The following is a 25,451-nucleotide window of genomic DNA, read 5'->3' as shown; positions in this document are numbered from 1 at the left end:
AAACACTAAATTCATTATTCTCATATTATTATAAATGACAAAATTACACAGTCTATGAACATTTTGATTACATGCATCTTTGCCAAATTTACCTATGTTAGTTTTGTATTTTTTGTTTCCTATTCTGGCATTTAAATCAGCTACTAGTAGTAAATAGTCAGTTTTGTTTGTTTTCTTTTTGACAAAAGACTAATTTCTATTAGTATTTTGTCAAATCGTTTGCTTACACAAATATAGTTCATAGAACTTTAATATTTTCACTTGGTTATTCACTTTACAACCAAGTGATAAACCTTTTCTACAACTATTGATGATTAACTGGGCCTTTAGTTGAGATAGTGGAGAAGTTCTCTGTTCTTTTGGAGAGGGCTGAGGTGAATGCTGTTAGTGAGTAGTCAAATATCAGAGCATCTTTTTTTATTATTATTTCAAATAGGCTGGATATATGGGTACTTCTGCTTGTTGGGATAAATGGCAAGTAAGTAGAGATGGTATAGGATGGGTGTCAGCTCTGGAGTGTAATGTTTGAGTACAGTTGGAGATACTTATTTAGTGTCAAGTTTGGTATTCTTCTGATGTCTTTTTGCTGAAAAACTAAGAGACATACAGTGCTCAATTCTGGTATGGAAGAAGGTGATTTGTGCATTGGTGATCTTTGCAGGAGTTGGAGGAAAATTGACCAGGTCACTTGTCTTTAGGTGTGGTAACAGCATTGTCATTTGAATGAGAGAAGTGAAAGTGCAGATGGAGCAGAAGTTCCATCTAATGCCCTTAGCAAGGAACCAAAAGGCATCTCTTCCATTTGCCAGCAGCAAACTCAAGGCATGCAGGCTAGAAAAGTCTAACAGCAGAAGAGTTTCATGCTGTTGGCCATTATAAAGTCAATTTGGATTTGCTGATGTTTATTTCATGCACTTCAGTATAGATAGGCTGAATATAATGCTGCAGTTCTTGGTGCAAGTCACCTGCAGTAAGCTGTTATTTTTTCTTTGACTGCTTTGGTATACACTTTTTGTTCAACCAGGATTTGAAAAGTGGATGAGAATTTTGGGTAGAATGGGGAATGAAGGCCTTCATTATGGTGAAGATAATTTTTGTGACTTGCTCAGTTGGTGACATCATTACTTCCAGAAGTATGTCACCAACATCATACTTCTGTAATGATTAGTAGTATGACATCATTACTTCCAGAAGAGTGGAAGTAATGATGTCATACTACTTCACTCTTGTAGTACCAAAGAATGAAAGGTTGGGAATGGTTGAGAAGGGTTTTCTTTGAGTAAAGAGATTTGTGCAAGATTGTGATCTGAGTTATTGAGAGTGAGGTTACCTCTATGGTATATCTGGATACAGAACTGGTTACAAAAAGATCAAGGTTATTGGGAGAATGAAGAGAGTTATCAGGAATTCAGGTAAGCAAATGTAAGATTTACATTAGGTCTTTGCTTACAGCAAAGCTGCATCTCATCTGTCTTGGTTGGTATTATTTGAAAAAAGGGAGCCATTTGGTGTTGTGGACATTAAGATTACCATTGAAGATTATTTCACTATTTGAATAGCTAGATTGCAGCTGGTCGAGCTTCATGCAGAGGAAGGTGAAGAGATCAGAATGGTTCTTAGAGTTTGGAGACAGGTAGATATTATTATTATTATTATTCAGGCCTCCATGGAGTTAAAAGACTTATCATGGGAGGTCCTTTCTAAGAAACACAAGTCTATCAAGTCTCATTGAGGGAGGTCCCTCCTAGGAAACACAGTCTATCATACCACTCCTTAAATGCATTGACCGTTCTTGCTCTCACCACTCCATCAGGCAATGCATTCCATGGTTCATCCACCCTCCATGCAAAGAAACCACTCCTCACCCTCTTTCTCACAGTTTCCTTTCATAACTTCCAGGGATGGCCCCTTGTCATGACTCTTTATCTCAAGACCTTACATCTTGCTGCATTAAACTGACACCCCATTCATTTCCTCATCTTATTCAAATCCTCTTGCAGGGCTACCACATCTGCACTATTACTAATAACCTTTCCCAGCTTCGCATCATCTGCAAACATGCAAACAATATGGCAGATGAATATTACTAGATAGAGCAGGGATGGCCAACCTATGCGGCATGCACCAAAAGTGGTACTTTGGATGATTTAGAAGTGGTGTATTGGACCCCAATGATGATAATAAAAAAAAGTAAGCCTATTTATGCAAAAAAAAGTACTATTTATGCCACAGTGATGGTAAAGTGAATGTGAAAATGAGTTCTTTGTTTCCAGAAAATTAAAACTCGTATTTTTTTTTTTTTTTTGTTGAGATTGGTTTTTGATGTAGACTTCTAGTTACAGTGTCGCTGTCAATGTTTGTACGTTTCCTTATTGGTTTGTTTATGGTTAGAAGAAAGAAAAGAGGGGGGAGATATGCAGTAAGGAAATACTCTTGGATGTGACACCATACAGAGATCGACAAGTCTCCATGCCATAATGTGGCATTGACAGTGCCTCCCACATAACTACCTGGACTCAATTGCCAGGCACAGCCTGGCAGAGTATGTGGCAGCAGGATTATGTGCTATCTGACTAGTAAGTTTCTGGACTTTCCTTGCTCTGGAAACCAAACTTGACATTTTCCTTTTTAGGCCTCCAATAAGGTGGGTGATGGTATTTCACTAGATGATGAAAGTCATCTATTACCTGATTGGTCTAATTAGCTTTTTCTCCAACTAGGAAGATATATTTTGCAGCAAGCATGCTCACCAGAGCTCCTTTTGTGGAGACAGGTCACACACTGTGAAAGGTGTGGTTGACTTGACAGGGAGAGGCTGTATTTTGCGACTACCTGCCCACTAGTAGCCCTAATGTACACACTAAGTACCTGGCAAACACATGCATATTTTTTTGTTTTATTTTAAGAAATTGAGAAAAAGGACCATGGGGTATAAGTTTCATTCAGATACATATTTTTATTTTTTTATTAGGTGACTTATGTATTAATAAAAGAATTGGGAAGAAATAGGGTTAAAAAATGTACCCCCCATTATAATAATGTAATAGCTCCTTTAATACCCAGAGGAATTTAATTTAGTGCTGTAATTAAATTTGAATCTTTGTCTGCATAAAGAATTTATGTAATTCATTTTATAAAATGTTACTGTTAAAATGAATTGTAAGTTTGGTTTATGTTGTAATGTATTGCTGATTTTGGCCAAGTTACATAATTGCAGCAAGAGATGAATATGGAGTTCAAGTATTGCACTGCACTTTCAGCCAATAACATCAAGTTTGAAGCTAGATTGCACATGCACAGAAAAGAATTAGAGAGAGAGAGAAGAAGAAACTTTATGGCAATGTAATATGGTGATTATAGGGAGCCATTTTTGACAGAGAGGGTTTATAAACATTCGGAAACTGACAGATTTATCTGAAAGCATCATAAAGCACAGTTTTGTTGTAAAGAATAAAAGTAACTCAAGTTTTGAGAAAACAAGTTCCAACACAAGAAATGTCTACTGTTTATTTATTATAACTCTGTGTTTTGTTCTTGTTGATGAATGGAATGAAAATTTTATCTCAAGCAGAATACTGGGTTAGTAGCCCTATTACAGAATACTCAAGACAAGAAGCAAGTAATTAGTTAAGGATAGGAAGTAAATACACATTATGTGAAGATTGTGTTCAGAGAACTGTAGAGCAAACAGTTTATTCTTAATGTTTTAACTTTCTGGAGTGAAATAAATATTCCTGAAGATATTTGTGTACTCAAGTTACAGAGGTAGGATATTATTTATTTTGTAATGCATGCTAATTTGAACCAGTGCCATTATTCCTAAACTGGAACTGATTGCATTAGTTGTTAAATCCTAGAGAGGATTACTAAAGGAATGTTGTTGTTTATTGACTGTAATGAAAAACTATAGTTGTTTTATATTAGAGAGAATTAGTGAAGGAATTTGTGTCCTTTATTTATTTATTTTTTTAGAATTTTTTTTATTTATTTTTTATTCCTGAACTTAAAGTGAATGGAGTGTGTGAGAGAGGTATCTCTTATAATTTTCTTAATGTAAATAATTATTTTTGTATAGTTATTTAATTAATATTGTTTCTTTTGTATTACAATTTTTTTTGTCTTATTTTAAAGATAAGTGAATGGTGTGTGTTTTCAAAACATTCTTTTCAAAGTAAAATATATTATTTTATTGGAGAGAAGTCAGAGATACCTAAATGATATGATGACTCTAGCCTATAGAACTTGGAAATGATGTACATGAGATTTTAAATATGTGCAGGCAAAATAATAAACATACATAAAGCAGTAAACAAAATGGTAAGTTTCATATTAAGAGGGCCATAATAATTGCAATTCCTGTAACTTTTTTTAACTAGAAAAATAATTCTGATGGTGGAATTTTCAATATTCACACTGGTAAAGGAGGAATGCATAACTATGGATTTATTGAGAAATGGAATGGATTAGAGTAAGTTAATAATTTTAAGTAATCTTACTTAATATTTAAAGAATTTTATTTACTTTATTCCATTACTTGTATGGGAAATAAAAATATTACTTGCAAATATAATATGTGCTATATTTTTTGAAATGATATCATCCTTATCATTATTGAATAATGATAAAGATGATATCTTATAAACAATATCTTATAAAATTATAAGATCTGATATCTTATAAACAATAAAATGGATACAGATGTAGTTTATAAAAAATAAACAGTTTGAAAATTTTCATTTCTTCTCATAAAAGAAGACAACTTTTTTCTTCTTTTTATAAATTTAAATCAGGTGGCTTGTTTTGATTTCAGCCCAGTGTTTTGTTTTCCTGTTTATTTCTTCATCCTGTTATAATTTTAACTTCAAGTACTTTTCATATAACATTTGTTCTACATGTTCTTTCCATTTTGTTTCTGTGTTTTTCTCTCTTTATTATTGTACTCTAGGAGATTGACGAGGCCAGGGATTTGGGAGTGTTGATGGATAGGGAGTTGAAGTTTAGGGGGGCACATCGCAAAGTGGCTAAATCAGTTCATCAAATCACTTGGTCGCTGAAAAATACTTTGACGAGCAGAGACAAACAGGTTATTGTTCTTCTGTATTGAGCCTTGATAAGACCCTATCTAGACTACTGTGCCCAGATTTGGGTGCCAGGGTTTCTTTTTGATGGGGAGGAGGTAGAGAGGATGCAGAGACGAGTGACCAAGATGATAGCAGGTCTATGGAATGAACCTTATGAGAACAGGTTGAAGATTTGTGGGTTGCAGAAATTGGCTGATAGGTGGAAAAGGGGCGATATGATTGAGACATTCAAATTACTGAAGGGTGTTTCTATAAGATTAATTCAGAAGATATTTTTGAGAATAGGACTGATGGTGGGAGGACTAGGGGGCCATCCATGGAAGCTGGGCAAGGGTGTTAGAGCTAGGTTTTTTTCTTGGAGAGTGGGTGAATGAGTGGAATAAGTTGCCAGAGTCTGTTGTGGGTGCCATGACTGTAAATGAGTTCAAGGTGAGGTATGATGTGAATGTTGAATATGATATGAATATGGTATGATGTGAATGTTGAATAGTTGTTCTAGACATGATGTTAGGGCCTCCCTCGATGAGTCTAAGGACTCCTTGGAGTTGCCCGTTCTAATAATAATAATAATAATTATTGGTGTTGGGTGTAATTCTTTCAGTATGTGTTCGTTTCACTTTTTATCTCATTTTCTGTAAATTGCTATTCTTCATGTATCAAACCAATATATTTTCATATACTTATGTGGCACCTTTAAGGAGTCCAAATTATACATTAGTCTACTTTTATTTGATTTGCTGGTCTTAAATGCTTTGATTATTTCATTTAGTTTAGAGAATTTATTTTGTCAGTCATGTCTAAAGTTTTAGATTCATTTGCAACTATTTTTCTTTTAATTCTTAAGGTTGTTGCCATTACTTTGCATTAATATACAGTTTTTTCACTTATGAGCTGTGCGTTTCAATAAAGAAAACTTTAATGGCTATATTTGTCTTGTCTTTGTGATATTTGATTTAGCTAATAATAAATGAAATTTTGAAACTTTTAAAATATTTCTTTTACTATGGACTTCACCTCCTTGCTTTTCTCACCATCCACCTGGAAGAATGTTGATATTGTTGTTTCCTACATGGTTGGAGTGTCCTTATCATGTTTCAATTCTAAATTGTGTGTTCATTTTTTGACGACAATATTTGAATTTCTTCTATTCCAACATGCTGTGCTAATTTTCCACCATAAGATGGAAACTTAAAACATGAAAGAAAGAGTTAAATAAATCAGTTCATTTATATCAACAGGTTTAATAAAAATGACTAATTTATTGCTGACATTCAAAAATGATGGATTCTGTGAAACTCCTCACTCATCAGATTAGACAGGAAGAGCTTAAACATATGTTTTAGACTAGAGAAATTCTTTTACATTTCCTTGTAAACCAGGAACATCCTTATAAAAGTCGGGTAATTGTCATTCTAAGACGTTTACCTTTTCTGAATGCACTTCATTTTTATCTGGCCCCTCTAAAAACATTGGTTCATTTTCAGTTACATACATAGCATGTAGATACAACTATCTAAGTGCTATATACTCTGTTTTGTGTGTTCTCTGAGGGTACTAGTTGGAAATTCAGCAAAACATTAAGCTTTATGAAGCTGTATTGATGTTTGGGGGGGGTTAATAATGTATACTATTGATTGAAACATTCCCATCAAGGATCCAATGCTAATGGCCATGATAGCATTTAACCATGGGGATATTGTAGTACTATTTCTTGTCAAAATGCAGCATGAATTTTAATTTCACATCCTTGTTACCCATTGTAAATATTCATAATTTCCATAATGATTTTAATGATATTTTTGTGGCTAATTTGAATAACTTAAGTGTCAGATATCATAAGGTATATTTGACTATTGCTTGGAATTTGTTGTTATTATTATTATTACATCAACAGAGAGAGAGAGAGATTTTGTCTGCTTTTCATTAATATAAAATAAGACCAAACAAAAAAAAATCCTCTCAAAATTGTAAAACTGCACAAAATCCTACCAAAAATGTTATTTACATATACATTTCACCAACATTTTTAGTATAAAAACAAATGCACATCAATCTGACACCTAATCTGAACCTTAGATACCAACTATTGTATATCCTGATGGTCCAAACTATGCTTTGACTTCTTCCACCACAAGGGTAGCACTTGCATGTTGCTTCAGTCATAATTCAAAAAACAATCTCTCTCTCAGTCTCTGTCTTAAGGTTTCCTTGTCCACTTCAGTTACATTCATCTGTTGTTTTTGCCACTCCAGATTCTGAAAATCACTTCAACCTCTTCTACTTTTTATCCCTGAAGTTTGACTAGCTACAGTTAAACTTATCAGCAATAAAGTCATCGTGAATGACTTTAATATTTGCAACTCCATCTGGCTTCCCTTTTCCCATTCCACTAACTAAGCTAGAAGAGATTCAGAAATATATGCCATAAGCAATGCTATAATAAAAGTCATTCATTTACCAACCAGAATAACAGATAATCCTCTCCACTCACCCATGATCTTTTCTTAACTAATTCTCTTTCCAAATATACTACAGAGGTGTGACCTCTTGGGAATTTAAACCATAATCTTATTTTTTTTTTTCCCCACAGAATGCTTTTTCCCCTGTCATTCTCAACCTTGTGTCCTTTGACACTGCAACAGTACTTTGCTTGGTTCTGTTATAGTGTCAAAGGACCCAAATTTGTATTGCACTACATCAGTACTAAGCAAGGATAATTTCAGAGAACTTCTGCTCTTCCTTTTCATGGTGAGTTGCAAAATTATCCTTTCTGGAATTTCTGCCCATTATCTAAGCCATGATTTAACATCAGGTATGCCAAGCCAGTCCAAGAGAAAATTCAGCATAACAGAAGTGGCTTGAGATAAGAATCCCAGCCGCATTCTTGGCTTACATTGAAGTACGTCAAATACAACAAATCCATATCTGACATTGAAAAGGCCAAATGAAGAAAACTTGCCTCTTGTACAATGAGTTATCCTTTACAAATGATCTCCTGTTCCTTTGTAAATGACCATTGGATTCAGCTAACCCAGCTGTGCTTTCTCCTATTTCTCATCCAGACAGCACTACTTCAACAACACCTAAAAAAAACAAAGCTGACCTCCTGGCATCATTCTTCTCATTCATAAACATCCAAAGCATATTACCTCCTACCACACCAGAAACAGTACTGCATGCATCCTGTGGTCTTTCACAGGAACTTAAGACCTTATTTTCCTTACTAAAAACAGTCTTATCTGGCTAAGCAATGTCTCAGCCACATGACATTTGATTATGTTGTCTCATATTCTGTGTGTGCATGTGTATATGCACACACTAATATAGAACACAGTTCAGTCAGTGAAGTCTCAAATTGTTCTCATCTCATTCCTGTTTGTTCAGTAACCAGGCAGATACCTAGTAATGTGAAGCACCCCACATGGCAGTTGTTATGTGGCACAAGTGCCTACATGCACCACAGAATGCATGTAGTACTGTTTCTGGTGTTAATATTTGGTGGATTTTTATATATAGATGATATTCATAGATATTATCTTAATATTAATCCTACCATAGAGATGATCTCTGTTTCTAACGATTATTTTTTTTATTTCCAAGTGTACCTATATGTTATTATATGCACAAGGGTTCACTCCAATTGGTGCAATGATCTTAACTCTTCCTTTCAGAATCCAAATAATCACTGACTCAAGACCAAATACAAAATAAACACATTTAATAAAACAAAAACAATATATATATATATATATATACACACACACACACACACACACACACACACACACACACACACACACACACTTCAAACAAATATTACATATCTAACTACAAAATTAATTGGATCCAAGGCCTTTTAAAAATAAACTTGCACTTAAGACTAGACTAAACACTTTGTTTGCACAATCACAAAATGTTCATAGCCAGTTTCTTTCTCTGTCAAGGCCCTTTACAATAGATATGACTCTATTCTTCATTTTTACAGGATCCTTTCTCATCACTTATGTAACACACATTAATTCTTCCTGACTTAATTCTGTCTCTTTTCTTCAGTAGAATTAATAGTCAGATTTGGCATCCTTAATACAGATGAAACTTCCTAATCAGAGTTTTCTCGAACATTCCTTTAGAACGTAAATAGCAACTTCTTCTTTTATTCACTAATTCTTATTGACAGTCTTGACTCTTCCACTTTAAAAAAAACTTGCAGTTCTACGATTCCCTTTTTGGAATCTCCTATAAATCTTCCAATTAGCGTTTCCTCCAATATTCCATTTAAAACGTATATAGCAATATTTTCCTTTATTTATCCACATACTTATTCCACATTAAAACTTAATAGTTCCATGATTCCTTTTTTGGAATATACTATTAATTTTTCATCCGACTGTCACATAAAAAACTTAAGTTCCTCCGAACCTAAATATCTGCCGGCCTGAGTTCTAAATTCCTCCCGAACGCTATCTTGTTTACTCTCCCGTTACTTCGATACCGAATTTGTCAGCTGTCAATCACACATCCAACTTCTCGGCGAGCATGCGCACTCCATGAAACTGGTAAGCAAGAAGTTAGGTAAAAATAATGGCTGACACGTTGTCTCCGTTAGCGACGAGAGAATGTCATCGTAAAACACAACTTTTGATAATTTTAAATTGCAATAAAATTCTTGTAAGTAATACAAATATCAAATCTAGTAAGTACATCAATTTTTTAACTTCTTTACATATCATTTTTGACAAAACAATTTAATAACTGGCACATTGCAAATGCCGACAATGCGTGTTATGAAACTAAAACTAATAAACATTTTAAACATAAATAATTCGTAAAAATATTCAGAATTTTAATTATGATTATTTTTACATCTACATGCACCACAGAATGCATGTACTACTGTTTCTGATGTGGTACGAGGTAATGTGCTTTGGTTGTTTATGAAGGAGCAAAATGATGGCAGGAGGTCAGCTTTGTTTCTAGGTATCACATTACTAGATAACACCAACAAGGTGTGCTCGCATGGGACGTGTTATAGATCTTGTGACCTTTCATGTATGTGGGGTCATTGTTAAACAAAACTCAGGAAAGTGATGATTGGACATCGGAAAGTTCTATCATTTCTTCAAATTCTTTGTCATTCTTTAAGAGTCAGAGCTATATGCTTTGCTTATCTAAATTGTAATTTTTTATCCAAAAATAGGTTCAATATAATGAGATTATGGTTTTCGAAATTTTTTGAAATAATAGAAATTAAAGATGACACTAGAATAATATGCTATACAATGGAAATTTAATTTAGAAAACATGAGCCTAAGTTATGCTATAGTTGTCTTGTTGATAATTGGTGTTTCCCATTGGTCTCAGTAGTGGCAGGTTGGCCAAAATTCTTAAGATATTTAAGTACTGTATATGTCAGCATATAAGACTACTCTCAAATACTACAGAAAATCCCTCGAAATCATGGGTCATCTTATACGGCGAGTATAAAAAGGGAAGCTTAATTTCTTGGATGAACATTTAGGCAGTGTTTATAAACAAATAAAATTAATTTTTGGTTACATAAATTTATTTAAAATTATGTAATTAATGTAAGATGTAAGTCTTAAAAAACAAATAATAATTATTAACCTAAATTTTCATGTTAATTTTCTTCATCATCTGTTGAAAATAGTTCTTCAGATTCATTGTTTAAATGATTGTCATATGGATCCCAGTTCGAATCCGGTGAATTGATTTCATTTTCATCGTCATCAGTGTCCCACAACAGATCATCTTCTATACCATCCATAAGATTAGAGATACCACGCTTTGTAAATGATTTTATTACAGTCTCTACTTTTACTTTATTCCATGCTTTGATCACAAAATTGCACAACATATCAAGTGATACAGCATGCATAGATCCACTATTTGTAAATGATTTTTCACCAGTCCATATCCAATTATTCCACTCTTCTCGCATGTGATCTTTAAATGGTATCTTCAAGTAGACGTCTAGTGGTTGCAATATAGATGTTAAACCACCTGGTATAACAGCAATTTTTGTGTTTATTTTTTTTCTAGAAGACTTTTAGTATTCTCAGTTAAATGGTTACGAAAATGAATAAACTGCGTTTTCTTCATTATACCACCTGGTCGCGTGTTCCACACATTATTTATCCATAATTTTCGTCCATCCATCCTTTTTCGTGAAAATGTACAAAATCACCTGAAGGAAATTTTATCTTAGGTTTAGTTTTACATTTGAAGATGATCATTGGTTTTAACTTGGTTTCATCAGCCAAACAAGACAACACAACTGTAAACCTTGTTTTTTCATGACCTGTACTTTGAACTAGCAGACTTTTACTACCTTTAGATTCCACTATTTTATTGCTTATCACATCAAAGCTCATAGGAGTTTTATCCATATTTCCAATATTTGACAAAAGAAATTTTTGTCCGTGTCTCAACTGAATAATAAATTTATGGAAACTGGTAAGTTTGTGGTCAAGATCTGCTGGTAGTTTTTGAGCAATTTTCGTTTTTTTGTCATATTACCAGATTTCGTCTGTTCATAAAACGATTACATCTTGAAGTAGCTTGAAATTCTATACGTTCATCTGGATTCAATCTTGACCATTTTATTGCATATTGTTAGATCTGAAATAGGTGACCTCATTCTAAATGACGTCACCTTTCCAGAGTCTAGCAGAAATTTTCCATTGAATAAGCATACTTATCATTTTGGCACAATTTAACTATGTTTTAAAAGAAATAACAACTTGCAAATTAAAATAAGAACTGTTTATATTGAAGTTAATGTATCTATATATTAAATGTAACTGTAAGTCAACAAAAAGGGCAAATGTAAAAGTGATTACACAGTCCACAATTTTTGCTGACTTTTATATGAAACTTGTTTTTTACTAATTTGGGTGTTCAAATATCAAACCCATTTTTCTCTATCACATCAGGTTTTTCCTCTATGGCATTTTCTTTTTGCTAATTTGTAAGTTTTTGATAGTTTTAAGGAGGCAGTACTATTTAGAGGATCAAAAAAATCGATTTTTTAATATTATTTTCTGAAAGTATGAACTTTTAAAAATCTGTTCCTAACTTTTTATCAAGAAATTTGAAAAATTCCCGAAGATATAGCCTATTATTCAAAGCGGTGCGCAGATCAGAATCGGAGTGCTTGCCGCTCTCGCTTGTTAGTAAATGAATAAATGCGTAAGAACCTGCCACGGCATGTACTGGCGCTTTGAATGTGAGAGAGGCCGATAATTAGATACATAACTACTTAACAATATTCATTAAAAATTACAAGAATATTTATAAAAAAATAACAATTTTACTTCCACATGAGTTTCAGGGAATAAATTTTTGTTTGTAGCAATTTCTGCTATGTGTTCTGTTTTGGCAATCCCTTTGAATACTCCAACAGTAGTCAGCCATCATGTGAGAATCCCATCTTCCTTGGTACCAATCTTCCATAGTTTTTAAGTCTTGATGAAATCTTTTGGTTTGTTCATCATTTACAGCACCTAAATTCTCAGGAAATCTATCAAGATGACTGTATAGGAAATGAAGCTTTATGCTCATGTTGCAACCTAGGCGCTGGAAGTTTCCACTAGATCTTTGTAATTGCACGCTTTTTTGTTTCCAAGAAAATTATTTGCAACCATCGTAAATGAAGTCCAGGCCTCTTTCTCAATTTCATTCATAGAGTTGATGAAATTTGGGTTTCTCATTAAAGTTCTAATTTGCGGTCCATCAAATACACCAGCTTTAATTTTTCATAACTAAGTCGTGGAAATTTTTCACATGTATTGGAAACAGTCACCTTGTAAATCTAAAGCTTTAACATACTGCTTCATAAGACCTAGTTTGCGTAGAGGTGGAAAAATGATTTTTTCTCTGTCGATTAAAGGTTGATTTATAACATTCTGTTCTCCAACATTTAAGGATATTCTAAGAGGCCAATGTTTCTGACTCCAGTGTTGGTTTCTAGCTCAACTATCCCAGAAGCATAGAAAACACGGAAACTTTGTATATCCTCTTTGAAAGCCAAGTAAAAAGTTCACCATTTTAAGATCCACACAGATGATCCAGTTATGGTCTGTATGTTTTAATAACTTCAGAACCTTTTTAATGTCCTCATATGTTTCCTTTAAGTGGACTGAATAGCCAATAGGAATTGAGCCATATACATTCCCATTGTGTAGTAAGACACACTTGAGACTTCTGGTTGAACTGTCGATAAATAAACGCCACTCATTTGAATGATATTGTACAACACTCATTTCAGGTAAACCTGACACATTGTTACAGTAAACAAACCCACACTCATGTTTAAAATATTGTACAAGATTACTTTCCCTGCTACGATAAAAAGTTACCTTTGTATCTTGCTCCAGTAAGTTTTTTCATTTAATCTCGAAGCTAACAATTCCGATGATTCCTTTGATAGGCCCAAATATTACGTTGCGGTCCAGAACTAAAAATTAAATTTTCATTGTCTAAATCAACATCCGGGTCTTGCTCCTCAAGAACATCTGGCATATCCCGATCGTGCTCATTCTCAAGTAAAGGAAGTCCTTTATAAATTGGCACGGCTATTTCATTGGAATGAGCAACTGGCCAAATTGCTGAGTCGAGATTTGGATACACATGTTTTTTCTTATTCTTATTATAACCAGAAGTCTGAACTAAACAAAATTAGCAGTCATCTACATGATTTTTCGGTTCACGCCAAATCATTGGAATGCCAAAAGCTAATTTTTGGTGTTTTCCCTTGCTCCACTGTCGTAAATTTTCTACACATGACTTACACACTTCATTTGGAGCCCATGAATTGTCCTGATCTGCAAGTTTTACGTCAAAGTATACAAAGTACACTTTCTTAACGAAATCAGTGATATTTGTCCTTTGACTGGGAACAGTAAAGCTGCCACAAATGTAGCAGAAGGAATCTATACTATTTACACATTTTCGAGTAGTAGACATGATGTATTTTCTTCACTGCCGACTAACATGCAATTAACAAAACAAAAAAAACCAGAGACTTTATTGAAACATAAGTGCTCATCATACTTTCAAGAACGATTGACTGATTTCGATCGTTCTTTGTCCACTATGACGCATATAGCATTCATTTGTTTTAGGCAGTTGTCATCGCCTACTTTTCATCACCTAAATGTATTAGGTCGGTTATCGGTCTTTCTCGCATTCAAAGTGCCAGTAGTTTTTAAGAACCTGCAATGGCACGCCAGTACGTGCCGTTGCAGGTTCTTACACATTTATTCGTTTACTAACAAGCGAGAGCGGTGAGTGCTCAGATTCTGATCTGTGCACCGCTTTGAATAATAGGGTATATCTTCGGGAATTTTTCGAATTTCTTGATAAAAAGTTAGGAACAGATTTTTAAAAGTACATACTTTCAGAAAATAATATTAAAAAATCGATTTTTTTGATCCTCTAAATAGTACTGCCTCCTTAAAACTATCAAAAACTTACAAATTAGCAAAAAGAAAATGCCATAGAGGAAAAACCTGATGTGATAGAGAAAAATGGGTTTGATATTTGAAATTAGTGCACCCAAATTAGTAAAAAACAAGTGTCAGATCATAATCAGTAGAAAAAAAAAATTTTTTTTGTTGGCCAGTGTTATCGGTGATTTTTCTACACATGAAAGAATGCCAATAATTTGGCAAGAAGGGGAAAAGGTCGCCCTAATACTACAAAAGCAGCATAAGCACTCGAGGGTGCTACCTCTAAGAAAACATCTAGATGCATACATTCCAGGAATTGGAAAGGCCCATATGAGGAACGATGAAGTCACCCAGACGAGGCGGAAGGGTGGACATTCTCGGAAAGATGGCGCTTGTAGGGGGCGTATAAAACCTGCAACACAGAATTGAAACCCCTCCATTTTGTTTGTTCCTGTATTCTCACCGTGTGCTTCGAGGAGTGATCATCATGGTTCAGTTCTTATCTTTAAGAGCTGACCTCCGAGAAATTCCAGAATGCACCGCCACAGAACACGGCAAGATCAAACGTGGGCTGTCGATGAGGAAAAGCATTGACATAAATCTTTAGCAAAGAAACCCCGCACCCGATTCAGGGAGAGCACGTGATTCCCACGTGGCAGCAGAACCAAGGCAGCCAGAATTTCGTAAGAAGGAAGCACGGAGAAAATCCCGAGAGAACCTGAGATAGTATAGATAAGTACTTTTACATGTTCTAGCCCTTTTAGAGAAATTGACTAACAGAAACGGAAGAAAGTGTATTTCGAATTTGTGATAAAAAGAAGCATGAAGAATTAAAATATGTGTGAATAACTCTATACCATTGGATTGAGTTCTGAGAACTATCAGTTTACTAGATATTTGTCGTGACTCACTTGAGGGAAATTAATGATGTGCTAAATACCTAGCTGGTTCCCAATAAGTTGTAAACTAAATATTTGATAAGTTGAAAGAATTTGTATTATTATTATTATTATTATTATTAAACAAGACCTCATGGAGTCAAAGACTCATCTAGGAGGTCCTTTTATCTCACACACATCTCATCATACCGGGTCTTAAACACATTCAAACTCCTTGCAGACACCACACTCTCAGGCAAGGCATTCCAATCATTCACAACTCTGCACGAAAAAAACCTGCCTCTCACTCCCCTACTCACACCCTCTTTATACAGTATTATAAATTATGAATTTGTATTATAAAGATAAGAAATCCATTTATCTAAGAGTGAGAGAAACGTAAGAGATTTAACTTAGCATTAACATCAATTTTGTCTTTATATTGTAATTTATTATGAATTCATTAAAATTATTTGTTACTTTTCATGTTTGTTTTTCTGACCATGTTGACTGACCTAGACCCTTCATAAAAATATGAACCTGGTGATTATATATGTGCACGGGGATATCCTATGTAAGAACGGAAAAGGAGGGGGCACGACTGCAAACAAACTAGAATATCTATGGCTTCTAACTTCAAGTGAATTATATTAAGTGAAGTAGCATCTGATTTTTATAACCATCCTTAGGCTGAGATTTACTCTGCCTTTAAGCTTAGGCTGGCGCAATATAAATTTATCTGAGTAATTGGGGATGACTTATAGCGATCAGAGAGCAGGCATTTCTGGGGGGCCCTAATCTAGAATTGTTAGATAAGCAATAAGATCTGATATTCAAAATAGACAGACGATTATAGAAGTATATAAAGGTTAAAAATAACAGAATAGAGGCCAAGTTACATAATGAAGTAAAAGAAAGAGTAGAGATCACTTAATCAAATAGTGTCATACAAATAAGAGATAAAACAAGACGTAACAATATTCTCTAATCATATTTCTTGTAAAAGATAAGCCTTTTTCGAATACCTATTCTGCAACGTGATTTTCCAGTTGCGGCCATCGGGATGATCCCTGTTCTCATCGCACCTTTTTTCTTTGGCAGTTTTTTTAAAAATATCTTCTTTCTTCCTCCATTCTCTTGCCATCATCTCAGTTATGTCAAACTTTCTTTTGACATAACCATTTCAATTACCCTTATTTTAAATCAAGCTTCATGCTTTCTTTATTTTGTTGCTGGTTTCATGATTTTAAATGATAATTTTAATAATCCTAAAATTTAAAAAAAATGTAAAATTAATAATTAAAATTGGGGCTAATCACTTTTAATTAGAGTAATTTGCATAAATACTAAATCTATGGTATGCAAAAAAATAACGGATATGTATGTATAGATATAAAAAATAATGGATATAACAATACCTAACATTGCATTAATACAAGAAAGAAGAAATTGGGGGGGGGGGGGGTTGGTTGCCTTATACAACCAACATAAGCTTAAAACCTAAAAATAGCCTAAAATTTAGGCCTAGTCTTATATGCTGGTCATCCTATACCCCGACATATACGTAATTGTTTAATATGTCTGGCATATGGTGATCTGACCTGCTTCCTTAATTCCATTTTCATATCTGGAATTGGCTTTGTAGTTAGACTGGAGACGAAATATTAATTTGTAATCTTGAATGCTGTAAAACAGACTGCTAGATTATTATTAAACTTTCAACATTTGTTACAGTGAATGATGAAATACTCTACAATATAAACTTTGATGTTTATATTGTTAGATAACACAACATGTTAGTTTAATATATGTTAATTAAAAAATAAATCCTGTAGCATACAAAATGTACAACTAGAATACTAAGACTGTGGATGAGTTGAAAATTAAAAAGGAAAAAAATAAAACTTAAACATTTAGATTGGAAATATGTTTTTAGAAAGTACAGATAGGACTGAAACAAACTTTTTGTGAAAGTTTGTTTCAAAGTCCTATCAAACAGTTTTGCCTATGATACTACATTCCTCCTTCTCGCTTGACAAATGTTGCACCAAATAAACAACCTCTGCAAGCCTAAATTCTGATCTCCAAACCATTCTTCTATTGGGGGGGGTTGGATGACCTTGTTAATTTCAATGCCTGCAAAACACAGTTCTCCTTTTTTTTCCCTACAAAAAAGAACCAAATTTTCCCAGCCTTACCTTTTGACAACATCCAAATCTCCAGGCAGTACAAGATCTCTCCTTGAGATTACCTTGACATCAAGACTCTTTTGGCATAAACACATTACAACCATTGCCTCCTCAGCATCCAAAAAATTAGGACTCCTCGTTCATTTAAGGCATTAATTTACCCTGAACAGCTATTAACCCTGTACAAATCGCAAATCTGCTCATCCATAAGAGTACTGCTTGCACATCTGGAGAGGTACCCCCTAAGAGCTCACTAAAAATACTCGACAGTGCAGAAATCAGACTGATTGACGACTCATCTCTTACCAACTCGCTCTAGTCACTTGCGTAGGCATCTAGTATCTACTGCATGCATCTTTATAAATATTTTCATGGTAAATCATTCCACTCTCTACCAGATTTATGTGAAGAACTTAAGACCTTATTTTCCTTATTAAAAATAGGGTCTTATCTGGCTAAGCAATATCTCTAAGAGTTCCCTAAAAATACTCAACACAATGCAGGAGAAGTTAGACTGGGAATCTTTCTCATGCTGGCATATAAGTTGAAGTGGAGATGAAAGAATGTTGCTAAGAAGAGAAAGAGTAGATATTATATGGTATCTTTTTTACTTTACTCAATAAAATGAATATAATAAAAAAAAAATCAGCAGTGAATTTATTGAAGGAATTGTTTATGAATACCTCACAACCTCCAAAGGCAGTCCATTTCTGTCACAACTGCTCTGAGAAAAATCTAGTGTTCTCCTCACCCTCTATAAAATGAAAATACCACCCAACATCCCTTCAGTCAAACTCCATACTCATAGAACAAGTTTATCTTCCTCCTCCTTTATTCTTACTGCTGCTATATTGAAAAACAGCCATCCCTCCCACGTGCTGGCCTGGTTGGCTGAGTGGTTAGCGTATCCGCTCTCCAGCCAAGAGGCTGTGGGTTCAAATCCCACCTAGGCATGGATGTTTGTGATTGTCTTCCACCTTCATATATTCATTCATCCAAATGAATAAACACTCTCAAGATGGACTGGGTCACCATGGGAGAAGTAGACCCAACCCTCCTACAGTGGGTGGAAAAATAGGTTCATCATCATCCCTCCCATGTTTTTCGCAGAATACAATGCACAGGCTTTCAAATCCAATGTGAACAAGTTCCTTGTTTCCCAATTCTGTTTCCATATGTGGTACTAATGCACTGTAGGTTGAAACCAACCTCTCGTGTGGAGCCCAGCATAAAAGCCCTCATTAGATGTTTTTAGTCTCTTTGTAGAACCTAGGTGACCATATCTGAGAATAACAGTTCAGTGACCTTACCAATTTCACAAGCCTATTTTGTATATCTATACCTTTTTTGAGTTTGTATAACCTTTCCTGTGATGGAAGGCAAGATCGTTCCATTATACAGAATGGAGCCAGGACAGAAGCAAACAATAATGACCAACCACTCTAAACAGTACTGACTGGTCTTTAAAAGGGCATTAGGTATTTGGGAGGCATTGAGAAATAGGTAGATAGCACTTAGTCTACAGAGGACAATATAGCTTTATTAAAAAGGTAGGTCTTGTTTTAGCCATCTACTCAGTTTCTCTAATAAAGAAACTGAGTTGTATAAAGGAAATGATACTACCATTATGTCTCTAAACTTTATCAAGGCATATAACAAGATTTCACAGGAAAGGTTATACAAACTCAAAAAAGGTTTGTATAACCTTTCCTGTGAAATCCTGTTATATGCCTTGATAAAGTTTAGAGACATAATAGTAGTATCATTTCCTTTATACAACTCAGTTTCTTTATTAGAGAATATGAGTAGATGGCTAAAACAAGACCTACCTTTTTAATAAAGCTATATTGTCCTCTGTACACGAAGTGCTATCTACCCATTTCTCAATGCCTCCCAAATACCTAATGCCCTTTTATAGACCAGTCAGTACTGTTTAGAGTGGTTGGTCATTATTGTTTGCTTGTGTTCTGGCTCCATTCTGTATAATGGAACGATCTTGCCTTCCATCCACACATTGGGAATCTTGTTCATGCTGGCATACAAGTTGAAGTAGAGATGAAATAATGTTGCTAAGAAGAGAAAGAGTAGATATTATATGGTACCCTTTTATACTTTATTTAATAAAATGAATATAATAGGAAATCAACAGTGAATTAATTGAAGGAATTCTTTATGAACTATCTTAAAAATCTATGTCAAAACTCACATAACACCATTAATAAATAAATGCCTTGCGGCTAATCATGGGGGTAGTGATATTAAAAAAAAAAGCATATTTTTAAAAATGAGGATAGCAAATCTTCACTTGTTTTACATGCCAAGTAAGCAAATAATGTTTTCACTTTGAAACTTGATTTCTTTGAGAGTGTGTGTGTGTATATGTATATGTGCTACTTTTATGGATTTCATTAATCTAATATATTGTAAATTTACTGTTCATTTTTTTTTAATGATGTTCAATTCCAAATTAAAGCATTTTAGGCTCTTTATTGATGAATTTTTTTTTTTTTCATTAATCATCAAAATTTATCTGAAAATTATTATATGTAGTACTAAGTATTGAATATATTTTCTTTATTTCTAGCAAACTTTCCATATGGAATTCATCTTGTAATAACATTGAAGGAACACGTAAGTTATTTAACTTGTTGTTATTTTTATTATTATTATTATTACAAGGTACTGCAGGGAGTCAATAATTCATTGAGGGAGGCCACATTTCACTTGCACCACATTATCATACAATTCTGTTCAGTTCATTTACTATTTGCACTCACATCCTCCAAAGGGGCAAGAAATTTCTGTTGCACATTGATTGAGAGAAAAATCTAGTCTTCTGCCCACTCTCCATAAAATGAAAATATCCATCTACTGGTATCCTGTATATTCCTTTCAGAAGTTTATAGGTTCTATCATATCGCCCCTCTTTTTCCTGTTCGCTAGTATCTGTAGTCCACAAATTCTCAATCTCTTCTCATAATCTACATTCCATAATCCAAGTATCATCTTTAACACTCTCCTCTGCATATTCTAAACTTTATCTGCATCACCTTGGAAACCAGGAGACCAGATATGCACACAGTAGTCCAGATGAAGTTGTATTGAGTCTTGTAAAGAGACAAAATGACTTCTTTAGTCTTACATGTCAGTGTTTTGCTTTAGCATTGCAATTATCCTCTGAGTTGTATTCACAATTTTTACTATGACTCCTGAACTTTAACTTCCTATCTACTAAAATCCAAGATCCCTAGTCTGGTCAGTTTCTTCTAGCATAATCCCACCAATATAATATGACATTGGATATTGCATCATACCAAAGTACATGACTTTATCTTTACTAACATTGAACTGAGAGCCATTTTCACATGCCAACAATTCTATCCTATTCAATTCCATATGGCTATTTCTGATGACTCCTGTTAAATCTTTTTCAATATGATTAAAACTGAATAACAGTGGGCCATGGACTGATCCTTGGGGTACACTACTGCTCACCTTAAATCTTATAGACTCTCATTCCTTATATACCACTTATTCATATTTCACTCAGCCATTCAAACTATTAATTTATAATCCAGTTCCATATCCTCAAGCTTATGCAACAGTTTTCCATGCTGAATCCTGTGAGAAGTTTTAGCAAAATCCAAAAGTATCATAGTGCATGCATTTCCCTTGTCTAACTCAATGGTGACATTATGAAATGTGAGAAAGTTGCTCAAACATGACCTTCCCTTAGTAAACCATGCTGTTCATTGCATAGCACAGATTTTAGGACAACCATCTGTATGCAAACTTTTCCAGAATCTTACTGTCTGTCACTCCAGAGATATTGACAGGTCGATGGTTTGACACATCAGTCTGCACTACACTTGTGTGGGATTATCATACACTTTTTCCATTTCTGTGGAATCTTTCCTGTTCAGCTGAATTGGCTGTTCCTGTGCCGAGACTTAAATTGTCCAGCCAGCTCAGCTGAACAGTCTTTTAACATTTATGCTGATATCCCATCAGCCCCTATTGTCAATCTCTGGCACCTTCTCCTTATATAGCTGAGTTTCTTCTGTTGGTGTAGAGACAGCATTGAACTCAATGTTGCATATACTATATTGATAGTATTTAGCAAAATGGACACTCATTAGTTGAATGATCTCATCTGCATCTGCCATCCACATACTATCTGCATTGATGAGCCATTCCTTCTCATTCATTCTTTCTTTTGCCTGCAACATAATGATAAAATTCTTTTGTGTTATCTTTAGCTTGCAGAGCAAGTTTCTTTAAATAGTCACACACTTAGCTTTTTGTACAATAGTTGTAACCTTTCTGGCATGTGCCTTGTTAATTTCCATAGCTGACATCCTTATGAATACAGTATTCCTCTTTCACATCCTTTTTTTTTTTTTTAAAGAATCTCTTCTTTAATAAGGTTGTTAATTTCACTCCAAACCTGTTTATTCTTTGAACTCTAGGAACACATTCTGATATTGTACCAATGATGTATTTTTTAAATATTTGCTATGCGCTACCGATCAAATTCAGGATTCTCTCCAGTTAATCATAAGTTCCTGTTTTGAGGTTGTTCAGCATATAACCATTTTCTAAATGGAATATACATTTATTCCATTTTCTACTTCTAATTAGGACAGCATGATCACTGTCACAGAGGACAGAACAGTTGTCTTTAACTTGCTTCCCCCCCCCCCCCCCCAACACTATAACCAGGATTAATATTCTTTGAGCTCGTTCTTCTGTTACATACTGCTGAAAGAACTTGTCACATGCTCAGTAAATTTAGCTTCATTCTTTTCACAAGATTTCACTGCTACCCAATCAATGTTTGGATAATTAAAGTCGCCTGTGATGATGATGATTAATTGTTTAGTACCCATTATTATTTTTATTTGGCAATGCCTTTCATTGCAACTAATAGCCAATCTACTAGGTTTTTAGAAACACTCCACCAAATATTTGATCTTGTTAGCTCCACTCACATCAAATAGCTTCAAACTCAGTGTGACATGGAAAACTGTTACTAATAATGCAATCATAGCTATCTACTCTAACTGGACTTGAATCATTTGATATCATTAGCAATGCACCCCCCCCCCTCATATCCTATCCTCCTTGCTTATACTTCCTAAAAATAATGTACACTTTCCTCTGAGAACCAGGTCTCACTAATGCCAATAATCTGAGGCCACAACGTATTCACCAAGGCAAGAAACTCAACTCCTTTGTTTCTTATACTCTTGGCATTTATGTATAGATGTTACCTTCATGATTTTTTATACTCTCCTTTGTAGACTGTATGATGCAGTTGGCTCATCTACTAGGTCTGTAGCAACACCCCCACCAAGTATTTGATCTTGTTAGACTCCACTCACATCAAGAGACTTGTCATCATCATCAAATTACTGCCATGTACCCTCAAGGGGTGTACAGGATATGATAGTACTACATGAAAAAAATTACATCATTACTAACTTCCTATCTACAGTTTTCCTCCAAATCAGTCTGTTGTCAAGACTCCAACATTATCAGATCTTATATTTCTATAGTCTAAGGCACTTTGTACCGTATCAAACCACCTATATCTTGGTCTTCCTCTGGGTCGTTTTACTGCCAACTTGGCAGAGATCACTTGTTTTGCTAATCTTTCTTCACCCATTCTACTTAAGTGACCATACTACCTGAGATTAACTCTGCTAACGCATTCCTGGATGCTGACAATGTCAAGTTCTTTCTAAGTGGAATAAGTATTGATAAATAAAAGGGAAATATTGCCATAGGCATTTTAAAAGGAATATTAGAGGAAACACCAATTGGAAGATTTATAGGAGATTCCAAAAGGGAAATCATAAAACTGTAAGTTTTTTTAATTGGAGTTTTTTTTTAATTAGTGAATAAAAGAAGTTGCTATTTATGTTCTAAAGGAATGTTCGAGAAAACTCTGATTAGGAAGTTTCATCTTTATTAAGGATGCCAGATCTGACTATTATTTCTACTGAAGAAAAGATACAGAATTAAGTTAAGAAGAATTAATGTGTGCTACATGAGTGATTAAAAAAAAAAATAAATAAAATAAAATAAAAGATCCTGTGAAAATGAAGAATAAAGTCATATGTCTTCGTAGAAGGGCATTCACAGAGAGAGAAACTGACTATGAACATTTTGTCATTGTGCAAACAAAGTGTTTAGTCTGGTCTTAAGTGTAAGTTTATTTTTAAAAGGCCTTGGATCCAATTAATTTGTAGTTAGTTATGTAATATTGTTTGAAGTCTATATATATTGTTTTTGTTTTATTAAATGTGTTTATTTTGGTCTTGAGTCGGTGATTATTTGGATTCTGAAAGAAAGAGTTAAGATCATTGCACCAATTGGAGTGAACCCTTGTGCATATAATAACATATAGGTACACTCAGAAAAAAAAAAAAATAATAATAATAATAATTGTTAGAAACAGAGATCATCTCTACGGTAGGATTAATATTAAGATAATATCTATGAATATCCTTTATCTATATAAATATCAACCAATTATTAACAATAGCACAGTGGTGAAAAACACTCAACAGACATACAGTCAAGAATACATATCTATACTTGAAGTAGAAAAAGCCATCCAAGGCTTGAAATGTGGAAAGGCAGCAGGAGTAGATGATGTTCGACCAGAAATGCTGAAGTAACTTGGTGGTATAAACGTCTTACAGTCGCTGCACTGCATAGTTCAGAAAGCCTGGACAGAGAGACGAATTCCAGATGATTGGAGTAGAGCTCTCATAGTACCCATATATAAAAAGGGAAATAAAACTGAATGTGAGAATTTCAGAGATATTTCCCTACTAAGTGTTCCTGGCAAGATCTATGCAAGTATACTTGAGAAACGATTGAGAAGAATTGTGGAAGAAAAGCTGGGTGAAGAACAAGCTGGATTCAGGCCAAATAGAGGCTGTCAGGATCAGATCTTCACTTTATGACAAATAGTGGAATATAACAAAGATCTGTATTTAAGTTTTGTTGATCTGGAAAAGGTGCCAAGAGAGAAGCTATTCAATACGCTACAGGTATATGGTGTCAATGGGGCATTATATCAAGCAATACTTAGTCTTTATTTGAGTTGTAAGTCAGCAGTTAGAATTGAAGGAAGTACAGGAAGATGGTTTAATGTTAAATCTGGTGTGATACAAGGATGTACATTATCCCCTCTGTTATTCATTATCTATATGGATCACATTATGAAGGAAAGTTGTATTAAACATGATATCAAAATTGGAGATGTTAATGTCAGCTCTTTGCTTTATGCTGACGATGTTATACTTCTAAATAAATCTGCTACAAGTCTGCAAGATTCCCTGACTAAATTGAATAACTATTGTAATAGATATGGTATGAAGGTCAGCAATAAAAAGACAAAGACAATGAAAATAGGCAGAATCATTGAAAATGTCAACTGTTGTGTACGTAGAACTTGTAGAACAAGTAAAGCATTTCAGCTATTTAGGCACGATTTTTAGTGAAGGTGGTAAATTAAATATGGAAATAGACAACAGAATCAACAAAGCTGGTATGGTAGGAAGTCAATTGAATAAATTCATATGGAAAAAGAGAATTTAGTCAGAATACTAAATTAGCTATATACAAGACAGTGTTCAAACCAGTTTTAACTTGTGGATCTGTGAGCTAGGTCAGAAGTAAAACACTTGACCAAAGACTAGAGACCACAGATATGAGAGTCCCGAGAAAGATTAGAAGCGTGAACAGATGGCCTCAATGGCAACATCATATTAAAAATGAGGATATTAGGAAAGAACTTGACATTGTCAGCATCCAGGA

The 25,451-nt window shown here is 34.3% G+C and overlaps 1 protein-coding gene across 1 annotated transcript in view; it reads left to right on the top strand.

The window, feature by feature from the left end:
- The window catches only part of LOC150100010 (scavenger receptor class B member 1-like), a 135,795-nt gene that overhangs the window by 51,235 nt on the left and 59,109 nt on the right, over positions 1-25,451 (top strand). Inside the window, exons 5-6 of the mRNA XM_090402579.1 lie at positions 4,377-4,468; positions 20,203-20,249. Of these exons, the coding sequence (XP_090258705.1) occupies positions 4,377-4,468; positions 20,203-20,249 (139 nt within the window). The remainder of the gene's footprint in view (positions 1-4,376; positions 4,469-20,202; positions 20,250-25,451) is intronic.

This window comes from Typopeltis vanoorti, chromosome 13 (genome assembly GCF_054136105.1).
Source record: "Typopeltis vanoorti isolate ZY-2024b chromosome 13, IOZ_Tvanoo_1.0, whole genome shotgun sequence".
NCBI lineage: Eukaryota > Metazoa > Arthropoda > Arachnida > Uropygi > Thelyphonidae > Typopeltis > Typopeltis vanoorti.
The sequence above is the reverse complement of the archived record's forward strand: the minus strand, read 5'-3'. Positions and strand labels throughout refer to the sequence as shown.